Here is a 27819-nt window from a genome sequence, read left to right as displayed (position 1 = left end):
GACTGCAATAAGACATTTCCAAGTTTTACAGAGATGCAGATATTTCATATTTAGAACCATCCCAGCAGTGCTAAGTCATCTTTAAAGAATAAGGGTCTGAAGAGCAGGTACAAAAGGAAGACATTTACCTAGCTTTGCCTGAAGCCTGGACAGATAATATCATGGAACATATAGAACATTAAGTAGTGGAAAGTGTGGAGTATGAAAAGGTATACAAGAGTGAAGGAAGAAAAGTAAGTTTCTTTGTGACAAAACATTTCAGTTTCCTTGAAGCAGAGTGCTTATGAAAAATTACAGAATGCCAGCATAAGAAAGTAAATTTTCAGTTCTAACTGCATTCAGGTCTAACTGAATATATCTAACTGTATTCCTCTCACAAGGGGTGACATGTTGGAAAATGGTAAAGATCCAGATAATGCAGTAATGCTGTTACTCTGTCTCACCGATAGCCTCCTGGGGTGTCTCTGAATTGCATTTTCCAAATTCTTTGTGCTCCAGAACCATTTCAATCCATGCTGGTCTTCAGCAGTACAGCCAGACTTGTACACTTCTGCACCTGGCTTCATTACCCCCCTGTCCTGCATGGCATATTTGCAAGCTGGAAAGCCACCAGGGATGACTGACTGACAGTCGCAGTAAGCCACAGTTATGGTCAGCAGGGTCACTAAAACCAAGTCAAATTTATGAGTCACTAATCTAACTAAGAGCACAGGGTGCTCTCATCTGCTCACCTGTGGCTTGGTTAATTGATTGTGGTGATACAGACGAAAATCCAAATACTACCAAAAGTTTTAAGAAACACAATTCATTGCTAATATAAATAAATCAGGGAACACACTGAAAACCGGCTTCTATACCACCTACCTGGCCTAAAATAAAGGTCCAACACGGACAGTTGGAAAGGGAATTACATTCTCATTGCCTTCTACAATCTGAGGGTTGACACGTACCTCAACTCAGTGATAAATTGTAGCTGTTACTTTCAAAACAGTGAACAGATTCTCCCAAATTACTCTAGAATAAGGCACCACTATGATTAACATATATTTTCTATTAGAACTATTGCTAACAAAAAAAAACTTGAAAGAACACAGTAAATTAGAAAATTCTTAATTCAATTGACTTAGAAATAGAACAGCTACAAATACAAGAGTGACTACACTGCAAATGCAACTCATGAAAAGACCCAATTTAGAAAATTCTAACACAGAAGGGACAGGTTGCCCTATTTGCCAAGGATAGTTTCACAGTATCTTGCACAGAAGTGCAGGACTTAACCAAAGGAAATCAGAAGAGAATTACCTCGACGTGGGGAACTTCCACAGCTATCTCTAGAGCCCTCCTTGCATCACAGCCAGAGAGGCACACTTCAGGAGCATTGTGAGGGGGAGGAGGAAGAGGAGGAGGAGGAGGAGGAAGAGGATGAAGAAAAGGAGAAATGACTGCTATTACTAATTGTCCTGACTACTGGCATGAGGCAGATGTACTCCCATCTTAGCTTTAACTATTTTTAGGACCACAAGGCTCAGGCCGATAGAGGGAACAGAAAGGCTATCCATCCTAAAGCTACTACGGGATAGAGCTCTGACTGTAAGGAGAACCATGCACTTGGGGAGACAAACTGCTATTTATAAAAAGATTATCATTAGGGGGGCAAAAAAACCCCAACCCCAAACCAGACATTCAATAGCCATACAACGTACAACTATATAAGCAAAAAATCACCTACTCATAAAAGCTGGGAAAGAGTAATGATAATGGCTATTAATTATCATATCAGGGCATATGGTACTGAACCATATGCCCTATATATATATATATATATACACACTGAACCATAGCCATATGGTTCTATAAACCACCAGCCTATTTTTAGTATTTTAAATTCTTTTGAACCTTCAAGCTTCTAAGTAAGAGAACAGAAAAGTTTCATATTATTTTTCTGAGAACATCTTTAATTCTGATGAAAATGCTGATCTCTAAATCACGTTTCGTATGTAAAATTATAGAATACACTCTGGCCTCTAAAGAGGCAAAACCAGACTTAAGTGAAGACAGACAAGTTTTAGGGTATCATAAACATCCACAAAAGTACTGTTTTTCCTTTACCTCCAGAGAATATTTGCCCATGTAAGACAGCTGGCAAAAGCTATTAAAATTCACGCCAACAGTGATTGTTTCTAGCAAGCAACATGCTAAGATGGAATTTCTATGGTTGGACCAACTTTCAAGAAAAGTACAAATCACTCGCTGTAAATTCAGAAAAACAGACAACATATTTGGCCAAAAAGGTCATGCAGATGACAGCGGATTATCTTGCATTACATTGAAGATCTGTGATAATCTTACTTCCCTGGATTTATGAATGATTAATACCCCAAAACTGTAGCAGTGCCAGTCTGGGTCAGCTAAAGACATTCAAAATGGATGTGTTTCATCTGTTTTGCAGATATTCAGGAATAATTCATTTACAGCAAGTAGAGGTTACTCTGGGAATACGCACTACTAAGTGAATGTACATTCTTCTACAATAACCTGAAAAAAACCTTAATTTTAATTTTATAAACCCAACGATGACATTGATTATAGCATGTTAGCTGATCTGGACTGCCTGTCTCAGAATGGAAGCAGAACTACTAACCACAGCTGAAAACAAAACCAAACAAGATACTGCAAAAGTTATTTTAAATTAAAGAAACAGTGAAGCATCAGAATTAAAACTTGGATGATTAAAGGGTCTTTTATGTAGTCTTGATGAGCTTTTTTTATTTTAAGGTCCTCATATTTAATAATATTTCTTTCAAGTAAATGCAAAAAACAAACGAAGGTTTTTCATTCAATTGTCATGTAACCCTACTGATGAAATTCCAAAACCATTCATTATTACAAACATTTTTACTAACGGATGTGTCTCTAAAATTAAGTTTCATTGGTATTTATTTTTCGTCTGTTTTGGGCAAGCTGCTATTTATTCATCATTAGTAAATACAGCTGTGTTTGGTTGCTGATTTTTGTGTGTATGAAAACTATACACACAAATACACAGCATATTAGTGTTCGGTAACAGAAGCAGCCTACTGTTTTCTATTAAAAGGAAAAATTAATCTGTAACTGAAATCAGCATACACACAGAAAATCAGGGAATTAAATTTTTCATAAAAGATGCTTACCCACAGACATTCACAAAGAAGATGGAAATTCTATACTGCTCCAACGTGATCTTCTACAACACTGAACCTTCCTTACAGTAAAAGGTTTCCTTAACGTCTAACCTAGATAATCTTTGCTGAATTGATATCCATTTTTACACATTCTCAAGGGACAATAAAAATGCTTCTCTGGAGCAATCTTTTACCATATCCTGAAGACTTACCATGTCTTCCTAATGATATATTCTTTTGGTTGAACAAACTAATAGATCAGATTGCCTTAAGTCTCTGATCGTTGTTATTTTTCACTTCTGCACTTTCTCAACATGCTCACATCTACAGTGTTCCATCCTTAAGAGATTATCGTGGGTAGAAACAAATGCAAGATAGCTACGGCTTCTAAGTGAACAGCAATGTAAGAAATAGTATTCCAAAATTCATAGTAAGTAGAATATTTCAAGATGGGACTCAAGAGAAATACGCTTAGTTAATGATGTTCACCTTAACTAAAAAAAGTGACTGTTGCAATTCTGTTCAAAGTGAAAAAAGGAACAAATTGAGTACACATCAGTAACTCTTTATCAAATCTGTAGTAAATGATCTTGGGAGTCCATACAGAATTCCTTGGCCCGGTCACAAACACTGTGCCTTCTATTCATAAGTCAGTTGAGCTCTTTCACCTTTTGAACAAAGTTTTTTCTGCTACTTACTAAAAGTATACTTTTTTTAAAGCACACAGGACAGGTTACCTTTTTTTCCCTTCATTCATTAAAATAATTTTCAGATATCAAATATCTCTAAAGATAAGGCTATTTTTACTGAATTCTATTGACACATTTACTGAACAAATTGCTCACAAATATTTTCCAGTCTTACCAAAAAAAAAAAAAAAGTGTTTACCTTTTGGTGAATAAGAAGTCTTCAAAAGTATTTGCTAGCTCTGGCCACATACTGTCAAATTTTCCAGAAGATGCATGCTGCCTTGCAACAGGTAGTCCAATAGAGAGAACTTTGAGGAGAGAGGAAACAGCTAGCTTCCATGTGCTTTCAGAAGGACAGGAATATTTCAGACTAAGAGGTATTCTTAGTGTCTGCAAAATGAAATTTTAAGCAACTATAAATTTTGTTTTGACAAATCTAAGGATATGAGTGGTTTCTGCAGAAGATCTTGGCAGACGCTGTCATAGATGACAGTACACACCCCTACCTTTTCCCCTGGTATATGAGATGCTCTTTTAAAAATACAATTATAAAGATGATTCACCATATACTAGCTGGCTAAAGCACAGGTCTGTTGCCAAGTACAAGGTTAGAAGTCAGAGTTAATCCATTACCAATTACACCATGAAATTACACACCAATTATCTTTTTCTTTATTGCCATCCACGATTTCTGCTAAGCCGGACAAATGGGCTTTCCTAACATCTAACCAATTGCAGGCAGTTTGTTTTCATGAGTGTATACTGGAGAGTTTAGTCCTGTTCCTGGAAAGCTATCCCAAGGGCTTCCACAACAAAGAGAAAAACACCGCATTAAATTTAAACTTTTCCTAATATGCAAAAGTCGAGCTGTATACCTAACAGTCAGCAATGACCAGGTGTCTTGCAGTGGTTAAGCCACATGAAGTTTAAAACCAAAAGGAGCTAGTAAAATTCTAAGATAAAGGCTGAAATACAACTCAAATATATAGCAGATGAAAACACAGCAAATTAAGTCTTTTAGGTCAAAAGACAGCTACAATCTCTATAAAAGAAAGTCGTTAATGAGTTTAAAAACATTAAGCATACGTATTATTTACACTACACATATTCCTTTTAGCATTGTTAGTCAAACTGACTAGAACCTGATACCAAGTTATCCGGGAAAACTAATTTTAATTTACATTTCAGATGCACAGTGACTAAATTTGGGTATTACACATATGCCCACAATGCTTTTAGTGAAGTCTCTGATTTGAGGAAAGCTAAGGGAGGAAAGAAGAAAGACTCACTCTTGCTCTCAGGAGTGAGTCAATTGTAATTAACTCTCTATTGCTAAAAATTGGGAGAGCTGGGACCTAACCCTAGAGATAAACAGAATATTTTCTTCTTCTGCTATTGTTCATAGGGGTCAAATCTAATTTGAATATCAACATGGGCCTTAGAGACATGAAAAATAATTTTAAAACCATTTTCATCCACTGCAATAGATCACATTATTATCAACTGTAAATGTTAAAGAAAAGTAGTGTTCATATCAGTTTCACCTATCCCATTAAAACAGAAGTGGGAAACAACAGCATTAACTTTGAAATACAAATATTTAATTCATAACAGATTCCAAACAATACCACATAACTATTTCAAACACATTCAAGTTTCTACATTTCTGTACCAGAATAATCTGATGTCAGCCATGTCATTACAAACAAACCTAGGTCACGCACATTTCTTTTCCAGATGTTTACTACTATTTCTATTATTTACCAAAATTATTTGCTAAAATGGAAACAAGGTCAAAAAAAGGTAAGAGTTTGGCAATTTCACCTTGAAGGCACATTTGTGCACTTGTAACATTCCATAGCTATGTCAATGACACACGAAGTTACTAAACGGAAATCAAAAGCTAGAGCACACGTCCCCAAAGTATATATGCCAGTCTACAGAAATTGGTCTTTTGCCTTCAATGCCATATTTACTAAGAGGCCTGCTTATCAGATTCAGGTGCATAATACTTTCAAGATTGGTATTTTGTGGCCTAACACACTGAAATACTGATGCTGACATTATCCAGCTAAACAACAATACATATAGCCTATTCAATAGCATTGCAGCTTCAAAAGAAACCACTACCTGCTGCTCATCTTCATAATATATCAATCTGTTTACTAAAGCTTCAAACCTCCCAGAAGGTGTATCAACATTAGCTCAAAATAAAACTCAAGATTTTCTGTATAAGCTCATTAAATTCAGAGCATATGCAGGACAAGCTTTTACCTTAATAATGTTCTGAAGAACTTTCTCCATTACCACAGCTTTATGGCAAGCTGTCTTTTGGTATAAGTCCACAACAACTTCCAATGATCTCTCAGCAAACGGTACGTAATTCAATGCTACCCACTCCGCCTGGGAAAATAAATTAGCGAATTACTGAACTATATATGAAAACGTATTACTTAAGGAACAGAAAAATGTATGTTTTGCACTGAAGTCTCAGTTTAATGCATGCAAAGTTTGCTAAGAATGTGGTCCAAGCAACAAAACTGCAAATACAACATAGCCTGACTATGAAAATGTACTCTACATTGAAGTAAAGTACATTTAAGTAGGAGAAATGTTGCAGTCTAGGCAAGACAACTACATTAGGACAATCTTTAAGGAAATTTAACTCACCGGTGCAAATAGTTGTATCTAGTGTGATTCCATTGTGTTGCAGGACAAATAGAATAAGAAAAATTAATACATACATAATAGTTACCTCTTTGATTACAGTGAATCAGATGCTCATGCTTAGTGAACAGCAGAGTACACAGATAAAAAGAATTATTGAATATGTCCCATTTCTCTACTGCACATGCAATTCAAAAATTTGCAGCTTGAGGGAGTTTTCTCCATTCAAAACTACCATGTCTTTCTATTAAATCTGGTATCACATGTAGGACAAGTTATTTTAGGTTAATTCACTAGACAAATTCAGACACATTCACTATGTCCTGTGTCGAGGCAACACCTTCCCTCCACGGAGGAATATGAAGTATAAAAGCAAAGTAGAATTCAAAGGGAGTAAACGAAGATAACAAAAGCATGTAAAAAAATGCTAATATATTAACTTATTACTCAACATGCACAGCAAAGTTTTTATGGATGGAATAAATGCATCTTGCTAAACCACCTATATCTGAAGCTGAATTGGGTTCACCAGCCAAGTGAAACAAGCGAGATTTATGATTAATTACCTGATTGTACTTTGCATTTGCAATGTGCTTTGTTTCCAGCTGTCCATACTGTGGAGGCTTGCAGGAAAATTCTACAAAGGCCAACAGCTGGTCAAAGATTGCAGGATACATTATCTGCATACTTTCTGAGCCCACACATATAGCCTATACCAAAAGAAAATACAAAAGCTTAAAACATATCTTGAGCTTCCATATTCAAAAATATGCATCAGTACAAGGAGCTCCTGAAGAAAAATTCCCCTATAAGACTATGCAAGAGTCACGCTGTATAAAGACAGTGTATAGTTCTAACAATTTAAGGAAAGTAAGTTTTGTTATTGTAAAGTGAATTAAGTGGCAAGACACCCGGGCATATATAGCTTAGTAAATACAGCTATCTCATTTTGTGCAGCAGAAGATATCTTTTCTTTACAAACTCTGGTTTGATATGACAGCAAAATATAAGTCTTATGTAAGTCTTGTCTGTTGATCTCGGCCACATCTTCTTTAAGTTCTACTCCAAGGAACATTTAAATCTCAGAAGTAATTCATGTAAGATTTTCGTAAGTAGTTAAAATTGTGTCTTACAGAAAGCAACATAAATAAAATGAGAATTAAGTCATTTTGGTATAGCTGAAACTCATAATCTTGCTTTAAAATGGAAAACATTTCAGGAAGGGTGTACTTAGAAGATGTCAATGAAGTATCATGTTGTCATAGACTAATGATTTCCTGTTTCAATATAAATCCCAAGGCAGTCTTAGGGCATTTATTTTTAAAGCCAGATACAATGATTCTATGAAGTTACTGCAATTATTTCCTGTCATTTTAAATGTCTTGCTTTCCCTCCCGAAGTCTCACCTCTCAAAGCTTCAAGAAACAGTCTATTTACTGCTCCACGAAAGACATCGTACTTGCACTGTCATTTTTCTCTGGAGAGGAATCAAATCCCCCCATTTCATTAACCACAGACCATCCATGATGAGCTGTGGCTGAGCTCACTCAAGGTACCAACAGCTCCAAAGCTGTTCAAGGGCAGCCTCCAGGCTGGGGCTGTGTCATGAGCTGTGGCAGTTGATGGGCTAGCAAATATCCTGAGTCCCCAGCCATAAGAAGGAGCAAGCCAACAGGGGCTACAGGCACTGCCATCACTACATCACCCTATATGACCTAGCTGCACCTTCAGGCTATCTAAAACCGGCAGCAGAGCACTCCATGAATCATCAATGGCCCTTCCCTTTTCCTCAGCTTCCTGCAATTCAAAATGCATGTCTAATGCTCAAAAAGATTAATCAACATTATGAATATAGTGCAGCACTCCTTCTAAAAAGCCATACTCCTCCTCTGGTGCTCAAGTGCAAGACTCTACTGAATTCTGAAAAAAATGTTTTGATGCACTCACCTGTGTGGCTGAAGACTAAAGGGTTAATTGCTGATCTAAAAGTATTCAACACCATGTAAAACAATTTCAGCTGATATACTGCCACACTGAAGTCACTGCACTAAATTTTAACAGGTTAATGCAAGATTACATACCTATCAGAAAAGGCATAGAAAAATTATTGCACGTGCCAACATGTGGATTAGAAAGGGAAAGAGCGTCCACAAACCCTTGGATAACTTTTGTATAGACGCAACTTACTTGCACAAATACAACTTACAGAAGACTATCTTAACATCTATAATGGAAAAACTTCAAAACACATTTGCTATTCACTCCACACTGTTAGACAACGATGATGATTAGTATCATCATTCTTCACTTCAGGATCAGTGGAAAATAATTTTAGATGCTACTTCATCGGTACTGGTGAAGAAAAGCAATAACTACTTCCAATATGACGTCTGTACACGAGTAGCTTCTTATTTTTCATATTTTATGAAACTTCTGTAAAAATTTTATTTTATAAATAGAAGCATTTTCTACCCAGTCTACTGGGGTATTTTCAACTCTAAACATTTTCCATATAATATTAAAAAACACAGGACTAGGTCACTTAGTTTTGAAAATTCATCTAACTTGCTTTTCAAAGAGGTTTATGCTTCTGACTGACACCAGGTAACTTCTATCTAAGCATATGAAAGACTCAAAAATAGCCTAGCAAAGTGTGTGACAAAGGATGTTGACAATACCTTTAAGAGCTGCTTATAAAACAGAGCCGTATCTACTGCATTAAGTGCACTTATTTACATAATTAAAGAGACGTACAAATCTAACCTTCACATTTTTTTATAGTTCAGATTTATCTAACAACTCCCCGTGCATCTATTGTCATGGACTACTGGTTTTTTTACAGCTCTCCATAGCTAATTCTCTACCATCTCTCCCAGTGTACGTAGATATAGCCTTGAGTTTACCACACTTATAGCTCAAGAGGTTTGCATCCATACTGCCTTCAGAGGCAGACTTCAAATGTATCTCATCCCCAAGTACGCATCTCTGTTCCTCTCTCTGATGAGCCAGCTGGCTCACTGCAGAGTTGACTCAATGTAGGAAGGCAGTGAAATAATCAGAAGATTTGGGCTTGAGTACAAACTTTATCTGAGGTACAGTGATGAAGCAGGCACTCATACTACAGCAGTGAAAGACTAGAAAACAAGTTCTAATGAGTTCCAAAAAAGAAAAGTAAGAACAAAACAACGGGTGTAAATGGGCTCAACATACAGAAGTCTGAAAGGAGAATCTACGTGCCCTTCCAGTCCTATCTTCTTGAGTTGCAATGTCCCTTGCTAGTGCAATCACATCATAAAGTCTCTTTATTAAACCAGTCAGGGGCTCAGTCTTAAAAATGTCAGGGTTTTTTCATGCTATTCCAATTACATGGTTGTTCCAGAACTTCTTAGAAAATCAGAACTGGCTGAAATCTTCCTGTATCAGCAAAGAACAAAACTTAATCTGATCCCGCAATGCAAACATGTAAGAAACATTTTGTTTAAATGAAGGTGGCAAGTATTTACATACTATTAACTGTTCCACTAGCTTCTGTGTGTACCCCTGAGAGTATTAATTCATTTCAACACAGGAAGAAGATACTGTGGCCTCCAGCAAAACCATCTGACAGATGGCCTTTGCTCCAACATCAGCACTGGCTGGCTGCCTTATCATGTGAATTGTACTTTGTTATATAGCCAAGAGGAGCGATCACACTTCACAGAACTTACTATATCCAAATATACTTTAACGTTTTTTGAGTGACTTCAGTGCTGTTCTGTTAGTAATATAACTGTAGATGGGGTGGAAGGTACTGTATAAATTGAGGTACATAAGACTTCCTATGTAAGTCTCTATTTGCAAAGGCTTGTAACTGCCGTGCTAAACATTTTGACTGGGAGAGGGGAAAGGGTGATGTCTGTTTCTCACAGGGAGTTATTGTTTTTGTTACTGTTTAAGAAAACTTCAGCTAAAACAGCTTAACATCTTGACAAGAAGAAGAGTATAAAGAATGTGCAGTTTTTCCTCACGTTAAATACTCTGATAACCCCTGCTTTGAAAAGCACTAATGCCTGCAGCCTTTGCAAGCTAAGAACATCTGGGTAAGGAGACTGGCAAAGAAACAGAAAAATCTGAGAGATTAATATATGGAGTGATTAAGTGGAGAAAACAGGACTTGGGCAGGGCTGAGCTGCTGGAGGGGGAAGGGTACAAAAGGGTCATGCCTGACTGGAAAAAAGGAAGAAAATTTAGTGGATATGATTGGCATTAAAACTTCATGTTATTTCTATCCCCACATACAAAACTGGTATTTAATAGTAAATTCTAATCTTATACCTCTGTTCTCAAAATATATTAATGAACATTCATTAAACTCAAACTAAAGGAATGACTGCAAGATAATGATTCTGCCTTGCCTGTGGGGTTTAAATAAGTTAACCCACAGTAAGTAAAAAGAAAACAAGATGCTGAATTGCTGACCCATGAGTAGGCACCATGTGTTCTGAGCTAAATGATGCAGGATCCTGCCTGGGGCCGGGGGAAGGTATGACCACATAGTTAAGCAAAGCAGTCATAACATTAAAGCCCAAAGGGAATGAAGTCAGGTCACATGGGTAGTTTTAATGCTGGCATTTCCCAAGTAGGTTTTTTGGGGGGCTTAGGTGTTTGTTTTTTTAAAAGCAGTACTTAATGTAAATGAATGTTCTCATTCATTATCAACTCTGCTTCTTTTGAACAAATAAGTTTTCTGAATGGACAATGTATTTTGCAAGGAGATGTTTTACAACTTCAGAAAGAAAGAAGCAGTACCTTTTTTTCTGTTTTTTTTTTAATACTATCCAGAAAAAGGGCGCCCTAATTTGTTGTTTACAGATTCACTTGCATGAAGGGTGCTCTTTGAGGATGAGTTCTAAAGTAAGAATTTCTTAAGCAGAGATGCAGCATTTTCCATAAAGAACTGATTAACAAGTGGCAAGAAGGTAGGTGGTCTGCCAGAGACCTTTAATCTTTTGCACGAACTCAGAGTTCTCATGATCACTATTCTTCTAGACTTTGTTTATGGCAGTACCTGGGCAAGATAAAAAATACTGTTTGGGGGACTATTCCCCCAGCTCTGTGTACAGACCCCCATAATAGCACAATACTGTAATATTAGGTAGAAAAGTAAATTGCTACAAACACAGCAGCACACTTAAGGTATTTCTGCAATCAAGAAAAAGTGCATTTCATAAAGATTACATCATTCCTTTCAATGCCTAGCACCTCGGTTGCACCAGGAATGGAGATCTGATTATTCTAATACAGTACACTGTGCAATTATAAATAATTTAAAAATTCACGTTTAAGTCCCCACACTATAGTTCTGAGAAGAAGAATCAAGACGCAGTGTAGTTTACCTTTCACCATGCATTTGAAGTCACATTATTACCTTTTGTAAAACATCTAAAGCTGTAAGCACCGCTTCCTGTAAACTTGTCAAAACTGCTTCAGTGTAAGATGGAAGGATGAAAGGGGAAGCATCAGAACTGATTGGAACTGAAACAGCACCGTGCAAAATGACTCCCAGCTTTTGGAGATCATCCATGCTGAAACCAGTTTTGATGTGTTGGTACAGAGCTGGGAATATTTGAATTAAAGCTGTAAGAAAAGGCTGGCTGGGAATGAAAGTCAATTTATCACAAGTAATTGGAGGCCTTGTACTTTCTGAACCAATCCTATACCAGCTGTTCCAGGCTGCCCACCAAAGGTTCAAATCTTCAATCTCGTCAGTTATTACAGGCGGTTCAGATCCACTGTATCTTCCTATTCTTTCTCCTATGGAGTCAGTTCTCATGAATGATCTGCCAAGGCTAGTGGCAGTTGTCGTCCCTACCACCACAGGTACAGAAACATTGATAGCAGGTGGTGTGTCGGGCTTCTCCGAGTCTCGGACAGGAGAAACAATTTGTAAGATCTCCTGGAAGCTTTTCAGAGCAGCCAAGGAAACTTCATTATTTTTGCTAAGTGCTGCTGATTGGATGTGATCAAGAAGAACATCCCAGGCTTGGGAAAAGTCTCCTATTTAAAAAGAAAGAGAGAGAAAAAAAATCAACTTGGAACTGGCTTCCTATTCCCCTTCCCACCCACCCTGTCTCTAAAAGACTGTTCATGTACTTTTTACTCTACTACAGAGAAATTTCATGAGGTTAGGTGATGGCTTGAATGACTTTCAGAATATATCAGTTCAACCATAAGCCGAAACAATGTGACAGAGGCACACAAATATGAAGAATGAAACAATATATCAATGTTTATGTTGAATTTGCTACCAAGAAATCCCACACCACATCCCATACCAGAAGAATACGTTTTCATTATTCACTATAGTGAAGCAGATTTGTTCCTATACATACGAAATGCCTGTTGATTTTAAAAACTGTTAAGCACACACAAAGACTTCAGGGTCAAATCTATAGATTATATATATATTTCACCTTTAGATTATATATGCATTTATAAAGAATTGATGTTAAAATGCTCTGATAATTGTACCGTGGAGAAAGATTTCATTTTTGGAGTTTAAGTTTTTCATTAAATCTAGCATTAACCTTCAATCTTCTATGTTACTAATTACTGGGTTTGAATAATTAAAATAGCCCGGTAATGTTTTAATTTTTTATTCAGTAGTTCAAAAGCTACTCTATTTCTGCAAATGACCGATACTCTTGATAGCTATTAATGTGTTGATATCCATATCAAACAACCAAAATGAAGTAAAACACAACTTATTTCTACTTATATATATATATATAAATTGCATATTATGGGATGGTGAAGGTACATTAACGTAACGGAGAATTTTCTTTGCAAGCTATACATTCTTTATATCACATTTTTATTTTTGAAAGTAATGTATTTAAGTAGTTCGAATTAACCAAACCAGAAATGAAAGCTGTTTTGAAATTATATCAGAATATCTGTCTAGAAGCCTAAAATGACACATTTTTTTCTGTACAAAGCAGCCATGAATGCTGAATTATATTAGCTAGTTCAAAACATTCACATTACTCAATTGTATGCAGTAATACTTTATATTTTACAATAGCTTGGTATATGTCCTAGTGTTTAATTTCTATACGGACAAAGTGAAAAATAAATAGAGAAAAAAATCAGAGCCTGAGAAAAAGGAAGAGGAAGAAACAAAGATACCCAAGAGTTACAGAATTAAAATAAAAATCTTCAAACTTGGAAAGGTAAAAATTTAAGAAAGAAGAAAAGGGGAACTCACTTCAGTTAGCTGCATTAGGGACAACAGTAAAGTAACTCAAACTGACATCTCTGTACAAGACAAACAGTGGAGGAGTATCATAAGGGGAGAAAAATAATCACTTGAAACAATGGGTAATCTCCATCTTTCATGTCATAACAAGTCCAACCTTTATATTAAAAAATTCCCTTTCTTCTTTTCTAAGCTATATACTTCACTGACTTTACAAGTGGGTTCTCTTTACATTGTAGGAGCACTGTTAAACTTGACACACTGATGCCACAGAAGAGTTTTAGGCAAGTGTTGCATAACCTTATAAAGACAAGAGGAAAACTACGTTCTGACAACCAAAAGAACAGAAAAATTATTATTGTTATCAGGCTACTATAAATTAAAGCTATATGGCACCCAGAGTTGTGACTAGTGAGATTTAATCTCGAGTACTGTGACATGCAAGATTAAATTGGTACTTACAATTTTTGGCTCTAAGGAGCATGAATTAAAAAACTCCGTAATTTTCATGACATTTGAGATGAGAAACAACAGAACACACTTTTAAGCTAAGACTAAGACTCTTGCCCAGTATTTTAACTGAAAAAAATATACAAAAGCAGGAAGTTTATTACTGTATCTTTCAATAGCTTTAAGCTATAAATTTTACCTAAAGGCTGCAGTAAGTATCTCCTGGTGTTAAATATTCTTGCAACTCCAGCCAGTGTTAATACCCATGTTTCAGCCCACTGTTTCTCAGCTGTATCCCTTGAATGATGGATGAGAATGTTGCCTCCTCCTGATTCAATCTTCTCTTTGTCAGCTGTGGTAGAAGATTCTCGAACCCTATCCAACAGGTGAAATAAAACCTGTAATAGTCAGAAAAAGAGGGAAAAAGCAACTTTTCAAACAACATATTTGTATTTGTGGTAAAACAGCCAAAGAGAGTAATTTTTCCACTATCCTTTCTGTCACTGTGTCACCTTGAGAATCCCCTTATTCTGAACAGTCTCTGCAACAGCTAAGAGTAAGAGTCAGCCAACTAATGTACACTTGTGAAGGGTTAGAAACAGCATGATCAAAACCATTTGAGAACAGCATTAGCACTAACAGAAGGCTGAAACTGATGGATCCCAGACACCTCACAGGTACAACGGGCAACAGACTCATCTACAGCCTGACTTTTTCCATAAGGCACAACCAACGTGACCGTGATCTAGAACAGGGCATTTGACCGACCCTCTCATATAGCAGAGCCAAAACAGAGTGCAAAGTAAAGCTTGATCTAAAATCAGGTCAATCCAATTGTACAACCCTCAAACATCATCATGTTTCTGCACAAAGAAAGGAGTCACTCATCTTCATAGGAAGGGAGCAGCCTTTTTATACAACTTCTGAGTAAGTCAGCAATGGTCAAGATAAAAAAATTACATTTCGTACGAGGCTTTAATGGCCAGAGAAGAGGAAGCGTGGGGAAAAAAAATCCTCAAACCAAAACCCATAAGATTGTATCAGGCTTCTGCCACCAGAACTTATCATCTAAAACTCTTAATAAACTAGTTAACTCCTATTCAAATAGCATGTCAATGTTTACCAAAGTGTGAATGGAATTTAAAAAAGCCTTCAGTGGAAGCTTACACATCATACCTTCCATATTACTGTGTGCCATGTTGAATGTTGCAATAAAGTTCCGTGAGCACCAATAGTAGAAAATAATGTCTGCCCAGCACTCTTTCTAACTGCAGGTCGAGGATCCACACACAGTTCTCCAAGTTTGGCATACAGGCATAACCAAAGACAGTCAAATGGTGGTGCAGGATGAAAAGGTCTATTCAGCATCACCCCCTTTTCTTCTGCCTGTTTCTGCAACACTGCTTCTTCTTTGTTTAGCTCTTTTTCAATTATTTCACCTCTTTGGAAAAAATAATCTGAAATATTCCACTACAAAATAAATAAGACATGCTGTTGTACAATAAAAATATTATAATGCTCTTAATAATGAAATAAATTGTTTCTCATTTTCACATTTAAAAGTCTCTTGCAAAGTACATCAAGATATTAATTTCCCCACACTGATAGAACAGCCTATAAATACTGCTAGGTGCAGGAAGTATTTTTTTAATCTCAGCTTTTAGTCCCCAGTTATACACTAAATACTAGAAAGGGAAACAATGTATTAAAATTAAGGTACTGATGAACCTGGTTACAACACGATACTATTTCTTTACCTAATCCTGGAGTCATGCGGATTAAAGATAAATTCTGCTTGCTCACTTTACATATGATTCCAAATGACAGCATGGAAGTTCTGTAAGAACTCAAAAAGTAGGTTTTGGCTTTCACTTGTATAATTGACTACAGATTAATTTTCATTTAAAATGGGGGGCGGAGGGGGGAATGAAAAGAAAATGAAAGCCAGAAGCAGCATTACTGTAGCTTAATACAAAACTCACCAACAAACCAATTGAAGTTAAGCTAATATTTAGTTCTTGATTATGAAGTCCAAAGCTTCCTGCAACTTCAACAACTATCTGTAGACAAGTACATGGCATTGTTGGAAGAAAGTCTGTCACAACCAACTGAAGACACTGGAATGCAGTCCGTATTAAGGACTCTCTTAAAAAAAGACAAAACAAAAACAAAACCACACACACTCATTTCAAATTTCTTCAAGAGCACAGGAATGTTTTGAATACTATACCTCAGGAGACAACATCATTTAAAAAAAACGATTTAATGCTTTTGAGATTAATTTCAACATATGACATGTTTCAGCTAGAGGAGTTTTTGAGATATAACATTAAGTTGAAGCTTTGAGTTCTGATGAAGTATTTTAGTCCATGTTAACTAGCTAAGCAAGGTTGAAGTTTAGACTCTCCAGAGGCCTTATATATACACATACATATATATATAGCTAGTTTTATATAGTTAAGTCCACTTCTCTGTTCTAGACTTCTAGGACCTGTTAGTTCAAATGCACCAGCTAAAACTTTCCAAAAAAGTCACAACAGACAAAACAAAGCTTCAGTTTGAGCATGATAATCTTCTGAAGAGTAGGCTGTTCTAAACAATTTCTTGTATCAGCAGTTACAAATTATTTAAAGTACACCAAACAGGTGGGCAAAATGTATTTTTATTTATTATGCATGCTGATGTAACGGCGGTCTTACTTGCTTCAATACTACATTATGTTAGACAAAATCTTTTCAAAGTATCTGCCATTAAAAAGCTCTTTAATAAATACTGTGTTTTCAGAATTAAATTCTGAATACAAACATAAAACAAAAATGTAGTATGGGAAAGGTTTGTTAGAAGGAGCTCTCAGAAGCAGCAAGGTCATCTATAACAAAAACCTTGTTTAGTGAGAGATGAAATGAAGGAATCAAAAGGAGTGGTGGAATGTAGATAATACAAAATAGGGAAGGCACATTTAAATTTCACTATAGGTTTGTTGGTTGGTTTGGTTTTTTTTTTAAATGCTTAATGTTTAATGAATGTGCAAAAGAAAAAACTCCAAAGGCTTGTAATACAGAAGCTTAGGTTAGTGTCTTTCAGAATACATATCCCAGGATAAAATTCAGGATACAGATATTTCAGTTACACATTTCAGAACCCTAAATAAAATAATTTTTTCAATTAATTCGAACTGAAAATCACGGGTGGGCCACTTCCACTGTATCATCACAGCCAACATTATTTGGAAGCCAGGGGAATGCACGAGAAACTTCACACTGACAATAATGGTATAACTAGTAATTCTCTAACATGATGCATACCGCAGAGAGACATCCATCCTACCACAAAAAGAGCAAAGGATTTATCATTGCTATACTTATGGAGGAAATGCTCACACACTACTCTCCCCCATATTTGTTACAGGAGTCTATAAAGTGAAACACACCCAATATTGCTGCAGTCCCCTCCCCACTACAAAGTTCCAGAGGTATGTGACCTTCAAGGACTCTAAGAGAGAACAGAAGGAGGCAGGAAATGAAAGTGTAACTAACACTACTCAATTTGAAGTGCTGTGTTAATAGGAAAGTAACCCCTCTTCAAATGCAAGGCCCACACTATTATGTGTTTGGAAAAAGGTTTCAAAGACCTTCATGCAAGTGGCCACCAGAAAGGTAAATATAAATGCAAGAAACTTAAGCTTAGCTCGAAAACCTAAGATCATATATGGCTTTATCTATCCTTAAACAGGGGCATCCCATTGAAAAATTCTTCAAAGAAAGAATTCCTTTTGTTTGGCAGGCTAGTACCATACAATCAAGAAGAGACTCAATTGTCACTGGTTCTCAGAATAGCATCTTCTGTATTTATAGCAACCTGGCAAGTTGTTCTTCTGGAAGGTAAATGGATTTCTGTCCTGGAATCCAGGATATTCACTGACCAGAGGGAAGACACTTCTGGAGAAAGTCTCATGGTCATTAAGTTTAAATATAAAGTACGATAATAGTGCCCGCATCTTGTGCTCACAGCTATAAGTGAGGCAAGAAATTCAGTTGTTTCCCAAGGAAAAAGTGGCTTGGTTCATCTTTTTTCCCTGCTGTGGTTGATATGATGTGGGCAAACAGTGCTATGTAGGTGAAGTAGATTACTCTATATGCTTTGTAGAAGACTAAGATGTAACACAAGATCTTAGTAACATCTTGAGATATCTGCCAGTGAGGTATGGGTTTGAGATGTAAAAGGATCTGAGGGCTGTCTTGAGAAGGAATCTGGGTCGGTTCTGTGCAGTTCAACAACTCCAGTGAAAATCAGCTGCAGTGAAAATTAAAAGGCATGTAGGAACCACAGAACACATTGCACCAAGTGTGGAAACAGTAGGTACCAAAGGAAGCATAGTTACCAAAAAGAGGATGCTCACAACCAAGAATGCCAACATCCTTGGGGATTTTGGCAAGTGCTACTGCCAGAGCAAGAAATACTGGTACAAGAGCAAAACCTTTCAAGTATTTGAAGAGGCTTTAGGAGGTCTTCATATGGCCAGAAGACAGAAGCTAAGGTGGGGTGAAAGGTGAGATATTCCAAAGTGAATTCTTCTGATACCAGAGTTATTTGCTGACCTATCCGAGGAATATCCAAATGTGTGGGTACAGTTCTTGGTGCTTACCGTTCCAGGGCCAGATGTTCATTTCACTGCTCATTTAAAAAAAAAACCAAAACAACAAAAACCCTAACCAAATTAAAAAAAAAACACCCCTTGCAACTTCCACTCTCGCTTTCCCTTGTGGGCAAGAGGACCAGTCCAGTAACATTCCCCCTCTGTTGGCAACAGTCACCCGTGTTAGTCAGTCAAGGGATTCACCCACAGCAAGTAAATGATCTTCCATCCTTGTGCTACCAGCAGACATCTATGGAGGAAGGCTTCAACAAAAAGAATGTTCAGAAGATGACATGCACCAGACTACCCAAAGATTTAAGAAGAAAAAGAAACAACAGAGGAACTATGAGCAACAGTAAGTCACATGGAATTATCTGCAAGCACCAGAAATGTGTCCAGCAGATGATTAAGATGAAATGAATTGGCACAAGGAGTACTCCTCAGTGTATAGTGCATGCTGACCAGAGGAGAGGGTAGAGTGGAACACCACTCTGGTCTTCTGAAAGATTAACTCAGTAAAATAAAAGCGTGCTACAGCAAAAATTAAAAACTGTACTTTTGTTGCGTAAAACTGTTCACAAGCTAAAACTGACAATGAAAATTATGGCTATTGTTGAAGTGGTTATTAAAGTAAGAAAATAAAAGCAGAATTCTTTCTACCGTGCTTATCTTACATGATTTCGAAGTGTTATTTCCACCACTTACCCCTGATCACTTCGGATTGCCCCCATGACTCCAAGCACCAATGGCCAACCAGGTCCTAAGCTGTCACCCTGACTTTGCAAAATCTGCAGCACACACTCCAACTGCTTGATCCTGATATCAGGATGACTAATGTTTGACAGTTCCTTTAGTGGATTCAATAAAAGCAACTGCAGTCTCTAAAAGTAAACAATAAAGCATATTAACGATGCTAAAACTTAACTGATCCTTAATTATTTTTATGTATAATAAGTGAAAACATGCAGTACCAATTGAAGGTTCATTAAATGAATTCAGTAACTCATTTATTAAATTCAGTGTCAGACTGGCCTTTCTAAGAAAACTGTTTAGACAGGATCTCAGCAGGAAATCTACACTTTTTCTTCCCCCCTCCCAACCTGTCCTCCAGGTCCCTCAGGACGTAGCTACAGCATGCTGTCACAGTTGCATAAAAACCATCACGCAACTTTGCTTACCCACCAGGGCTAGACTCAGCTTCCTACTAAAGAGACCTTGAAAAAACTATCCATTGAACCTCAGTAAAAATATTAGAATGCTTTATTAATAATGGATTGAATAGCTGTGATTTAGAAGGTTAGGCAATATATTTTTTACCTGCCACCACATCACATATATACTGCTAAACATTCTGGAATTGTTTTGCACTCATGAGGGCAATCCATAATTTGCTCTAACAAATGGGCATAATATGCAAGCATCACCACTCTTTGTTATGCATTTGAAAAAGAAAGGAGGGTAGTTCATTAGAATGCATGAGGTGATTCTCAATAGTTACATCTGAATGTTACAGCTGTAGGCTTTATAAACTCAATAGTGAAGTTGCTTTATGAATGCCTCCTATTCACTGAACTGTAGAAAACTTCCTCTAGGGAAGATTTTTATTTCACATTCATTTTAAGTTCCAGAAAAGGAGGAAAGCAGCTGCTCTTAAACTTACTTTACCTGATTTTGAGATAATGGAGGATCATGGCTGAATGTCAGTCCTGCTTTAATGAGAGAAGTTAAAGCTTCTGCTCCCCATTCTCTCATTCTGGAGTTTGGATGCTGACAGACCTGAAAATGAACATCAATGTTTTGTTTAAAGTAACTTTTATTTAACCAAGATTTGAATATATGTTGTGTATAAAAAATTTATATTTTAATTCTATTATAATTTACACAAAATATTATTATAACTTTTAACAGCAATACAATAAATCTCTATATTATAAAATTAGGTTTAACAGTAAAATATTTTTATCTTTTGGACAGACATACCTTCTGAATAAGGAAGCAACAGGAAGCAGAGAAAGACACAGAAAGAAACATAATGAAAACCAGAGCAGTTCAAGCCAATACATTTTCCAAAATTAATATAACTGCTAATTCAGAAAATTATTGGTTAAAAAGCATCAAACAACTCTTCAATAAATGCCTGATACTCTCAGGTTTAACTTAGCCTTAACCTACTATAAAATTCGAAGTTTCATCTTTTATGCACTGTTTAACATAATCAAGTGAGGAAGCACGACATTAGGCAACACAGAAGGTGTCTGCTCTTCTGTATTCTCAAATATGAAAAGTAACTACGTTTTGAGTGTAAAATAAGCCTTATGGTCCATTATTTCAAAAACTTGACAAAACTATAGGAAAGCTATTTCAAGCTTAAGTTTCAAATGCATGCCTTCATTTCTCTTTGTCTCCTAATTATCTAAAGCTAATGGTTTTGCTAATTGTTTTTTTAGAACAGAAAAATTAAAAACATTGTGCAAAACCATTGCATAGATACCTAGTATGAACTGTACTGCCATATCTGATGCTTTACCCTCTAACAAGTAAGATACGTCTACACTTTCATTGACCTCTACATCATTTTTTCCACCCAACCCTTCCAGGCCCAGCTTAGATAGTGTGAGAATCCAGAATCAAAGTCCAAGGCAGGATCACAAGGAAGGTTGATGGTTTTGGTTAGTGGACCATTCCCTTATCTGCCGCTAGTCAAACTGAAAAGGAGGATGATGCAGAAGAGCTAGCTTAATGTTAAAAAAAGCACAGACAAGAAATAGCTACTCTCCTGAATTACATATATTTTTGTTACCTTATATAAAAAAAAAGAGAGAATTTGACTAATTCATGATGCTCTGAATCTGAGCAGATAATCAGTTCCAGAGACAGGGAATGAATTCTTCCTTCAGGCTGTGTTTAACTTAATTTGCAGCTGGTGTTTTCTCCTCCTTATTGAACCTCCATGACTTAGGTTTAGAAGGAAATAAGGCAGTATTTTGAAAGAAATTGAAATAGACTGTGTATTTTCTACAAAAGAGTAGCAAATACCACAATGGATAACAGACTGAAACAGGCTGCTTACTAGATGACAACACAGAGTCTCAAGCTGTGAATGGTGAACCTTATTGTCTTAGAGGGGCAGAAAAGAGAAAAGAGAGGCCTCTGCTTTAAGTCTTTAAATCCCTAAGTATCCAAACTTCTTCTCCTACATAAAACATTATGTGGAGATGATCTCTATAAATAAGGTTAGAGACGGCCAGTCCTTAATACTGTTTGAAACAATGCACTGGTTCTAAGGAAGTGTCTGATAATTTCTGGAAGGTGAAGAAAAGCTTTCTCCTTTACCCACTTTAAATCAAACCCTGTTCTTGCACTTCACTCTTCTACATACCTATGTAGAGAATTACAACTTTACAATTGCATTCTGTCACCTGTTTTTTAGTTTCAGATTCAAAATTTATGATTTTTTTTTCCTTGATCGAGCATATTTTTCATGTTAAAGTAAAAATACTTAAGAAATTTAAATAGGATTATGACACCTATTTTTATATTTGTACAGTATTCTCTTCAAGAGACCATTCAAAATGTTAGCTTGAACATTTTTACAACAGACAGACCCTTTGTTAGTAAATCTAATGGCTTCAATCTATCTGCTAAGGACACAAAAACCTATCTTAAAATCTGCCTTGATAATTGTACTATGTGAATCCAAAGTGAAACCTGTTTGTATTACCTTAATTGTACTACATATATGAAGTATAATAAATTGATCATTTTAAACATTGCCACGCTTAAAACATATAAAGACTGACAGCACTGTAAAGGCAAAGCCAATAAGAGATATTAAAATATCGGAATTTAAATATATACATCCACTTTTAAATTCAAATTGTGATGCATTCAACTTGCAAAAACAAAGTGCATAAACCAAAACATGTAAATACAATTTAGATTTTTTTTTTAATTACACTTTAATAAAGGTCTTGTGGAAATGCATTTTTAATACAAACTAAGTTCTAGTACAACTGATAAAAGCAATTGGTTACCTCCAGAAGATGACCCGTCAGAGGCCTCCAAAGAATCTCAATCCTGTGCATGTTGACTAGTCCTGTTTCCAGTAACTTAGCAACAGCAAAAAGTGATGGTTCCTTAACAAAATGGAATTTGAATAGATGACTTTGAGGTAACTCAGATAATGTCAGAGCCTTTTGCTACATTGTAATTTAGAAATTAAGGTGCAACTAATCTCATCGAAGTACTGTGTTTCATAGGCTGTGAACGCCATCACAACAGCTTAGGTAGCACGGCTGGGTAGCTTCCACGACATCTGCAGTACTTCATGAAAAGCCACAAGGGGGTAGCAACAGCATGCCGTGAAGAATACTTCTTTCATCTCTTTTTCATAGTTTTCTCCAATGTTGACAATAACCAGAGCACTGATATTCCTTTTAAAACTCAGTTTTACATAGTCCTCCCTCCAACGAGTTTTATAACATATTTACTAGCAAAATAGCCTTTTTCCCATCCCAACTTCTAAAGTTAAAATTATGTATGAACAAAGAACATAGGGTATTTCATTTAAGAATCCCCTTATGCTTTATCTATCAGTTTTATAAATGCTCTGCAGTAATATGATACATTTCCCATTCATCAAATACATATGCAAATTTGTGATTTTTTTTTAAAAAAAATCAACATAGAGTAAAAAGGACTGTTGTGCTAGAATTATTCTGTTCCCATTTCTGCTGATTTTTTATTCTAATTTTCAACTGATTTTAAACACAAACTTTGCTTATTTTAATTCATTCTCTGTTGGTGTAATTGTCAAATATTATAAAGCATATTTTCTGTCATCATTACCTCTAGCATAATAGAGCAAGGAAAAACTTTCAGAAACTCTCTTCTGGTATTAGGTTGTGCCTAGGAGAATATATACTCAATGTTATTCGGTCACAGGGTCTTTAGCTTTTCTGGACTAGAGGTTGTTTACTGAGGCTGACAGGAATACTATCATTTTCCCAAGTAAATATGAATTATATGGGGGTTTCTAATATCTAAATTGTCAGGCTTTTTCTGAATATATTATAAAAGAAAACTGAAATGAAAATGAGCACCTCACAGAACATACCGTGCTATTCAGAACCCCTAACCTCTGAAATTACAAGGGCTTTTAAAAGTTTTATCCACCCATAATCTGATTAATGGAAACACATGACATTCCTTAGTTAACAAAAACCATAGCAGGAACACAATGAGAATGTTCAGAGAATTTAGTAACTGTATGAACCATTATAAATAAGACATTCTCTGGTTCATAATTTGTTTTTTTACTCTAGAGTATCAGATGTATTATTATCTTAATATTAGAAGTATTTAGCTTAAAGTCTTCTGTTTGTTTCACAAAAACATCTAAAGAAAATAAAGAACTCTTTATACCTTATTGTTGCCATAGGCCATATCCATGGCTTCCAGAGACAAGGAGCAAAGGGCGTTTATTAAGTGATGTAAAGACACATCATCAAGGTACCTGAAAAATAACAGCTATCAAAACACTGCCAAGTTTGATATACACACATTATTTTAATTATAAGATAAGGTTTCTTACTGAGAGCTTTCAAAAAGCCTTGAAAGTATGGTGGATATAACCGGCAGGTCAGTCATAACTGCTGTTGTCAGGACCTTTAAAAAGAAACAGAAATGTGTCTTACAGATTGCAATAAAAAATACTGCATAATCACAAACTGCAAAATGAACAATCATGCTTACTGTGCTGGGCCCTTCTACAGCTCTTCCAGGTTTTAATGCACCCCCAACACCAGGCTTCAGTCCCAGAATCCATACAAGATGCTGAAATACAAAAGGATCATTTTCAGCACTAGCGCCTTTTGAGGCAGAGAGGAAACTAACATGGTAGTCGAGTTACCCAATAGCCTTCCAGCCAAACAGAATTCAAGGGAAATGCTACAATACTTACTCATGGCAATGCAAAGTACACCATGAGTAGAATCAAAGCTTCTTCTATTGCTCACATCAAAACCTCAAAGCAAATTATGGCAAAAAAACCCCAAGGCATAAAAGTAAGGCATAAATATTTCCTATTATACCTGAAGAGTAGCCAGGACAAGTTGCCACGATGTACCAAGAACGGCTCCATGGCAGTGAGCTAAGTTGAGTAACGTCCTCATACACTGGATATTTTTTGAAGTCAGCTAAAAAAACCCCACATAATTGTTATTATTTTATAATAATGATAATATATTCTATAAAAATAGCCTAAAGATTACATTTTGTTTGCATTGGTGCAACATATCTTTTTTAGAGAAGTAGTTCAGTATCTCTCCTGTCTTCTCTCAGCCTGATCTTGCTGGGGTTGAATACAATTTGATCACTGCCCTCTCCTCCCAGTTTCACATTATTATCAAAGGCACAAGTTCGAGTACTCCAGCTTTAAGTGCATCTTCTCCACAAAATCAGAGTCTATCTTTAAAAAATATCTCTATAAGTGAACCTTCACACACAGGCATGTAACAGAGCTGAGACCTAGGGTTTTTCAAACAAAATGGATAGGAGCTGCTGAGCTAAGAGTCAGATGAAAAACAAGAGTAAGTCTTCTTTACAGTTAGGGAACTTTGCTGTCCAGGGCTGTTCCAAATTAAAAGCTTAGGATAATACTTCAGATAAACAACACTCTTACAAATAATGGTTACCTGTTGCCTATTTCTGAGACACATTGAGATGCAGAAAGAAGCAATTAAGCAGGATTAGATCACTTACAAGCTATACTTACCATTACTGTTCCCTGTGGTTGAAGAGCTAAGGGTTGCCCTACTGCTACAACCTGCTGATGAGACTCGCTTGAGGGACTGATCATTTGAACATTCTGTCCCTGAATGGAATATGCTAGAGAAAAATTGGAGAGAAAAAAAAAAATCTAAATTTAAAATCTAGTACTTGCAGTAACAACCACCTTCTGGGCAAACACACTCTGGAGAACTTTTTCACAGTATTAGTTTTAAGGTAGCTCATTTTGAGACCTTTAGTTATATTTAAATTATTATGTCATTGCCTTCCAGACTTAGAAGAGCCAGTAATTAGTCCCTCTCACTAACTACTAGATGTTGCTTGCAATACATTAATACATTTTCTGTTGAGGCTGAAATATTTGCACTAAGATACGAGCATTAGACTATGTCTCAACTCAGTTATCTGTGGTAATTGTGTGTAAATGGTATCACCGTGTGCTACTATTGTACTAGTGCACTCAGAGAATGAAGGTGTCATAAATGCTATGTTGTGATGTTTTTCCAAAACAGGACTTCGGAAAAACCATTTTATAACTCACCTGTAAAAAGAAGAGCAACCTATATAAAATAACTTAAGTTCACTGCTTCATTTCCATAGAGATTTATGTAGCTCAACCAAGCATAGTGCTTCAGAGGCTTACAATCTAATAATAGACCTAGCTTGTGGGCTGGAGTTAAGGTACTGGTCCTTGTTCCCAGACTAAGGTATTTTTGTATTATATTAAGAGGTCTAACGTTAGATTCAACTGCATATTCTCCAGGTAGTTGCATTTCTCAGTACATAGTAATTAATTTTCAAAATTAGAAAGAGGGTACACCCTCAACTGGCATCTCCCATGATTTACAACATTCTCTCAGGATGTGGGAAGCATTAATTCAACTTCTTGTAAGCTGAACAGAGGCCAGAACTTAAGATCTTCCATTTACGCAGTAAGTACTACCATCACTAGACAACTGTAGAACAGACTGTAGTACACCACAAATGGAGGATGTTCTAGCCAGCTCCTAAGTATCTGAGTTGCCCCGAGACCTTTTCAGAATTTAAATGCCTTAATTACATATCCTAGCAGATCTTTAGGATGATAGACAGATCTCCTTCAAATACGAACTTCTGACATACGCTAAGCATCCAGGAAGTGTTAGGTTGACTAGAATGATACCCAGCAGATGCTGTAAGACTAGAAAGCAGGCAGTCTAGATCCTGTCTGAGGATTCTAACATAATTTAGTACAGTCAAATACTACATACTGCATATCTTTGCAAATACTACCAAGTTGCATATCTTTGCAATCACATCCTGAGAAAATTTGGGTTTAGAGGACAATACATGGAAACACAATTAAGGAAAACCTATATGCTTACATTTACTGGACAGAGCTGCAGTTGTGCTGTTTAATACAGTAAGGGCATAGTGCGGAGGCAAGGATCCTTTGCAAATGGCAGTGATAAAGGCATCTCTTGATGTTACAAGACCCAGTCTTCCACAAAGCGCAGCCATGGTCAGTTCTGCTTTTAGAATATTTTCAGTGGCAGCTTCATCAGTGCTGAAAGAGTACACATTGTTTAGTAAGAATTAATCCACGGCACAGAAGCAGGCAGCTAACCACAAATGAAAGCAATGAGGACATATACTTTAAACCCGTCAACACTATAAATACTGAAGAGCAAGCATAACCAATGAACAAAATTCTTCAGAACCATTTCCTACAAAATTGGTCTTTAGTTCTGAATTACTTGGCAAAGGAGACTATGAGGAAGTATTTAACACTAATTTCAGAAAACAGTGCTTGATAACAAAGACTTTTTCAAAGAGACAATAAAGTTACCAAAGTTATTTCTTAGTAAACAGCTTTTCCACTTTAGAGAAGTATAGCACTAACAAGTACTGAGACATTATTTAGTCTCTTATCAACACTAATCAGGACATGAGTAGAAGCACTTCAATGTGTTGAAACATTCAGTCAAAGTAAAAAGGTATAAAAATAATTTAAATAGTTTAAATGCACGTCTTTGAAAATGTAATTAATTGTTCTATACTGAAATACGTTAAAGGTCAATGCTAGACTTCTGGAGACTTCTGTGTCGTTTAAACAGATCCTCACTCAGTCCAGCCATCACTAACCCACAAACATGTCTGTTCAGGTGCTGTGAACAGCGCCTTCTCATACAACTGTCAACTTGACAGGTA

At 36.3% G+C, this 27819-nt stretch overlaps 1 protein-coding gene across 3 annotated transcripts in view; it reads right to left on the bottom strand.

Annotated features, from left to right (window-relative positions):
* The window catches only part of MON2 (MON2 homolog, regulator of endosome-to-Golgi trafficking), an 83993-nt gene that overhangs the window by 20262 nt on the left and 35912 nt on the right, over window positions 1-27819 (bottom strand). For 2 of the 3 annotated variants that reach the window (XR_010372419.1, XM_064448539.1), the window contains exons 14-30: window positions 26994-27175; window positions 25616-25728; window positions 24933-25037; window positions 24595-24675; window positions 24434-24507; window positions 24265-24355; window positions 22875-22976; window positions 20506-20616; window positions 19546-19721; window positions 16187-16349; window positions 15381-15674; window positions 14404-14602; window positions 11925-12553; window positions 7084-7227; window positions 6521-6538; window positions 6125-6253; window positions 4050-4240 (exon numbers count right to left, since the gene is read on the bottom strand). Coding sequence is in view for 2 of the 3 variants with exons in the window: in XM_064448539.1 (XP_064304609.1) it covers window positions 4050-4240; window positions 6125-6253; window positions 6521-6538; window positions 7084-7227; window positions 11925-12553; window positions 14404-14602; window positions 15381-15674; window positions 16187-16349; window positions 19546-19721; window positions 20506-20616; window positions 22875-22976; window positions 24265-24355; window positions 24434-24507; window positions 24595-24675; window positions 24933-25037; window positions 25616-25728; window positions 26994-27175 (2802 nt within the window). In the remaining variant the exon portion in view is untranslated. The remainder of the gene's footprint in view (window positions 1-4049; window positions 4241-6124; window positions 6254-6520; window positions 6539-7083; window positions 7228-11924; window positions 12554-14403; window positions 14603-15380; window positions 15675-16186; window positions 16350-19545; window positions 19722-20505; window positions 20617-22874; window positions 22977-24264; window positions 24356-24433; window positions 24508-24594; window positions 24676-24932; window positions 25038-25615; window positions 25729-26993; window positions 27176-27819) is intronic. The other variant, XM_064448550.1, reaches the window with a different exon arrangement.

Source organism: Phalacrocorax carbo, chromosome 1 (assembly GCF_963921805.1).
Source record: "Phalacrocorax carbo chromosome 1, bPhaCar2.1, whole genome shotgun sequence".
NCBI lineage: Eukaryota > Metazoa > Chordata > Aves > Suliformes > Phalacrocoracidae > Phalacrocorax > Phalacrocorax carbo.
This window is presented reverse-complemented; position numbering and strand designations above follow the sequence as displayed.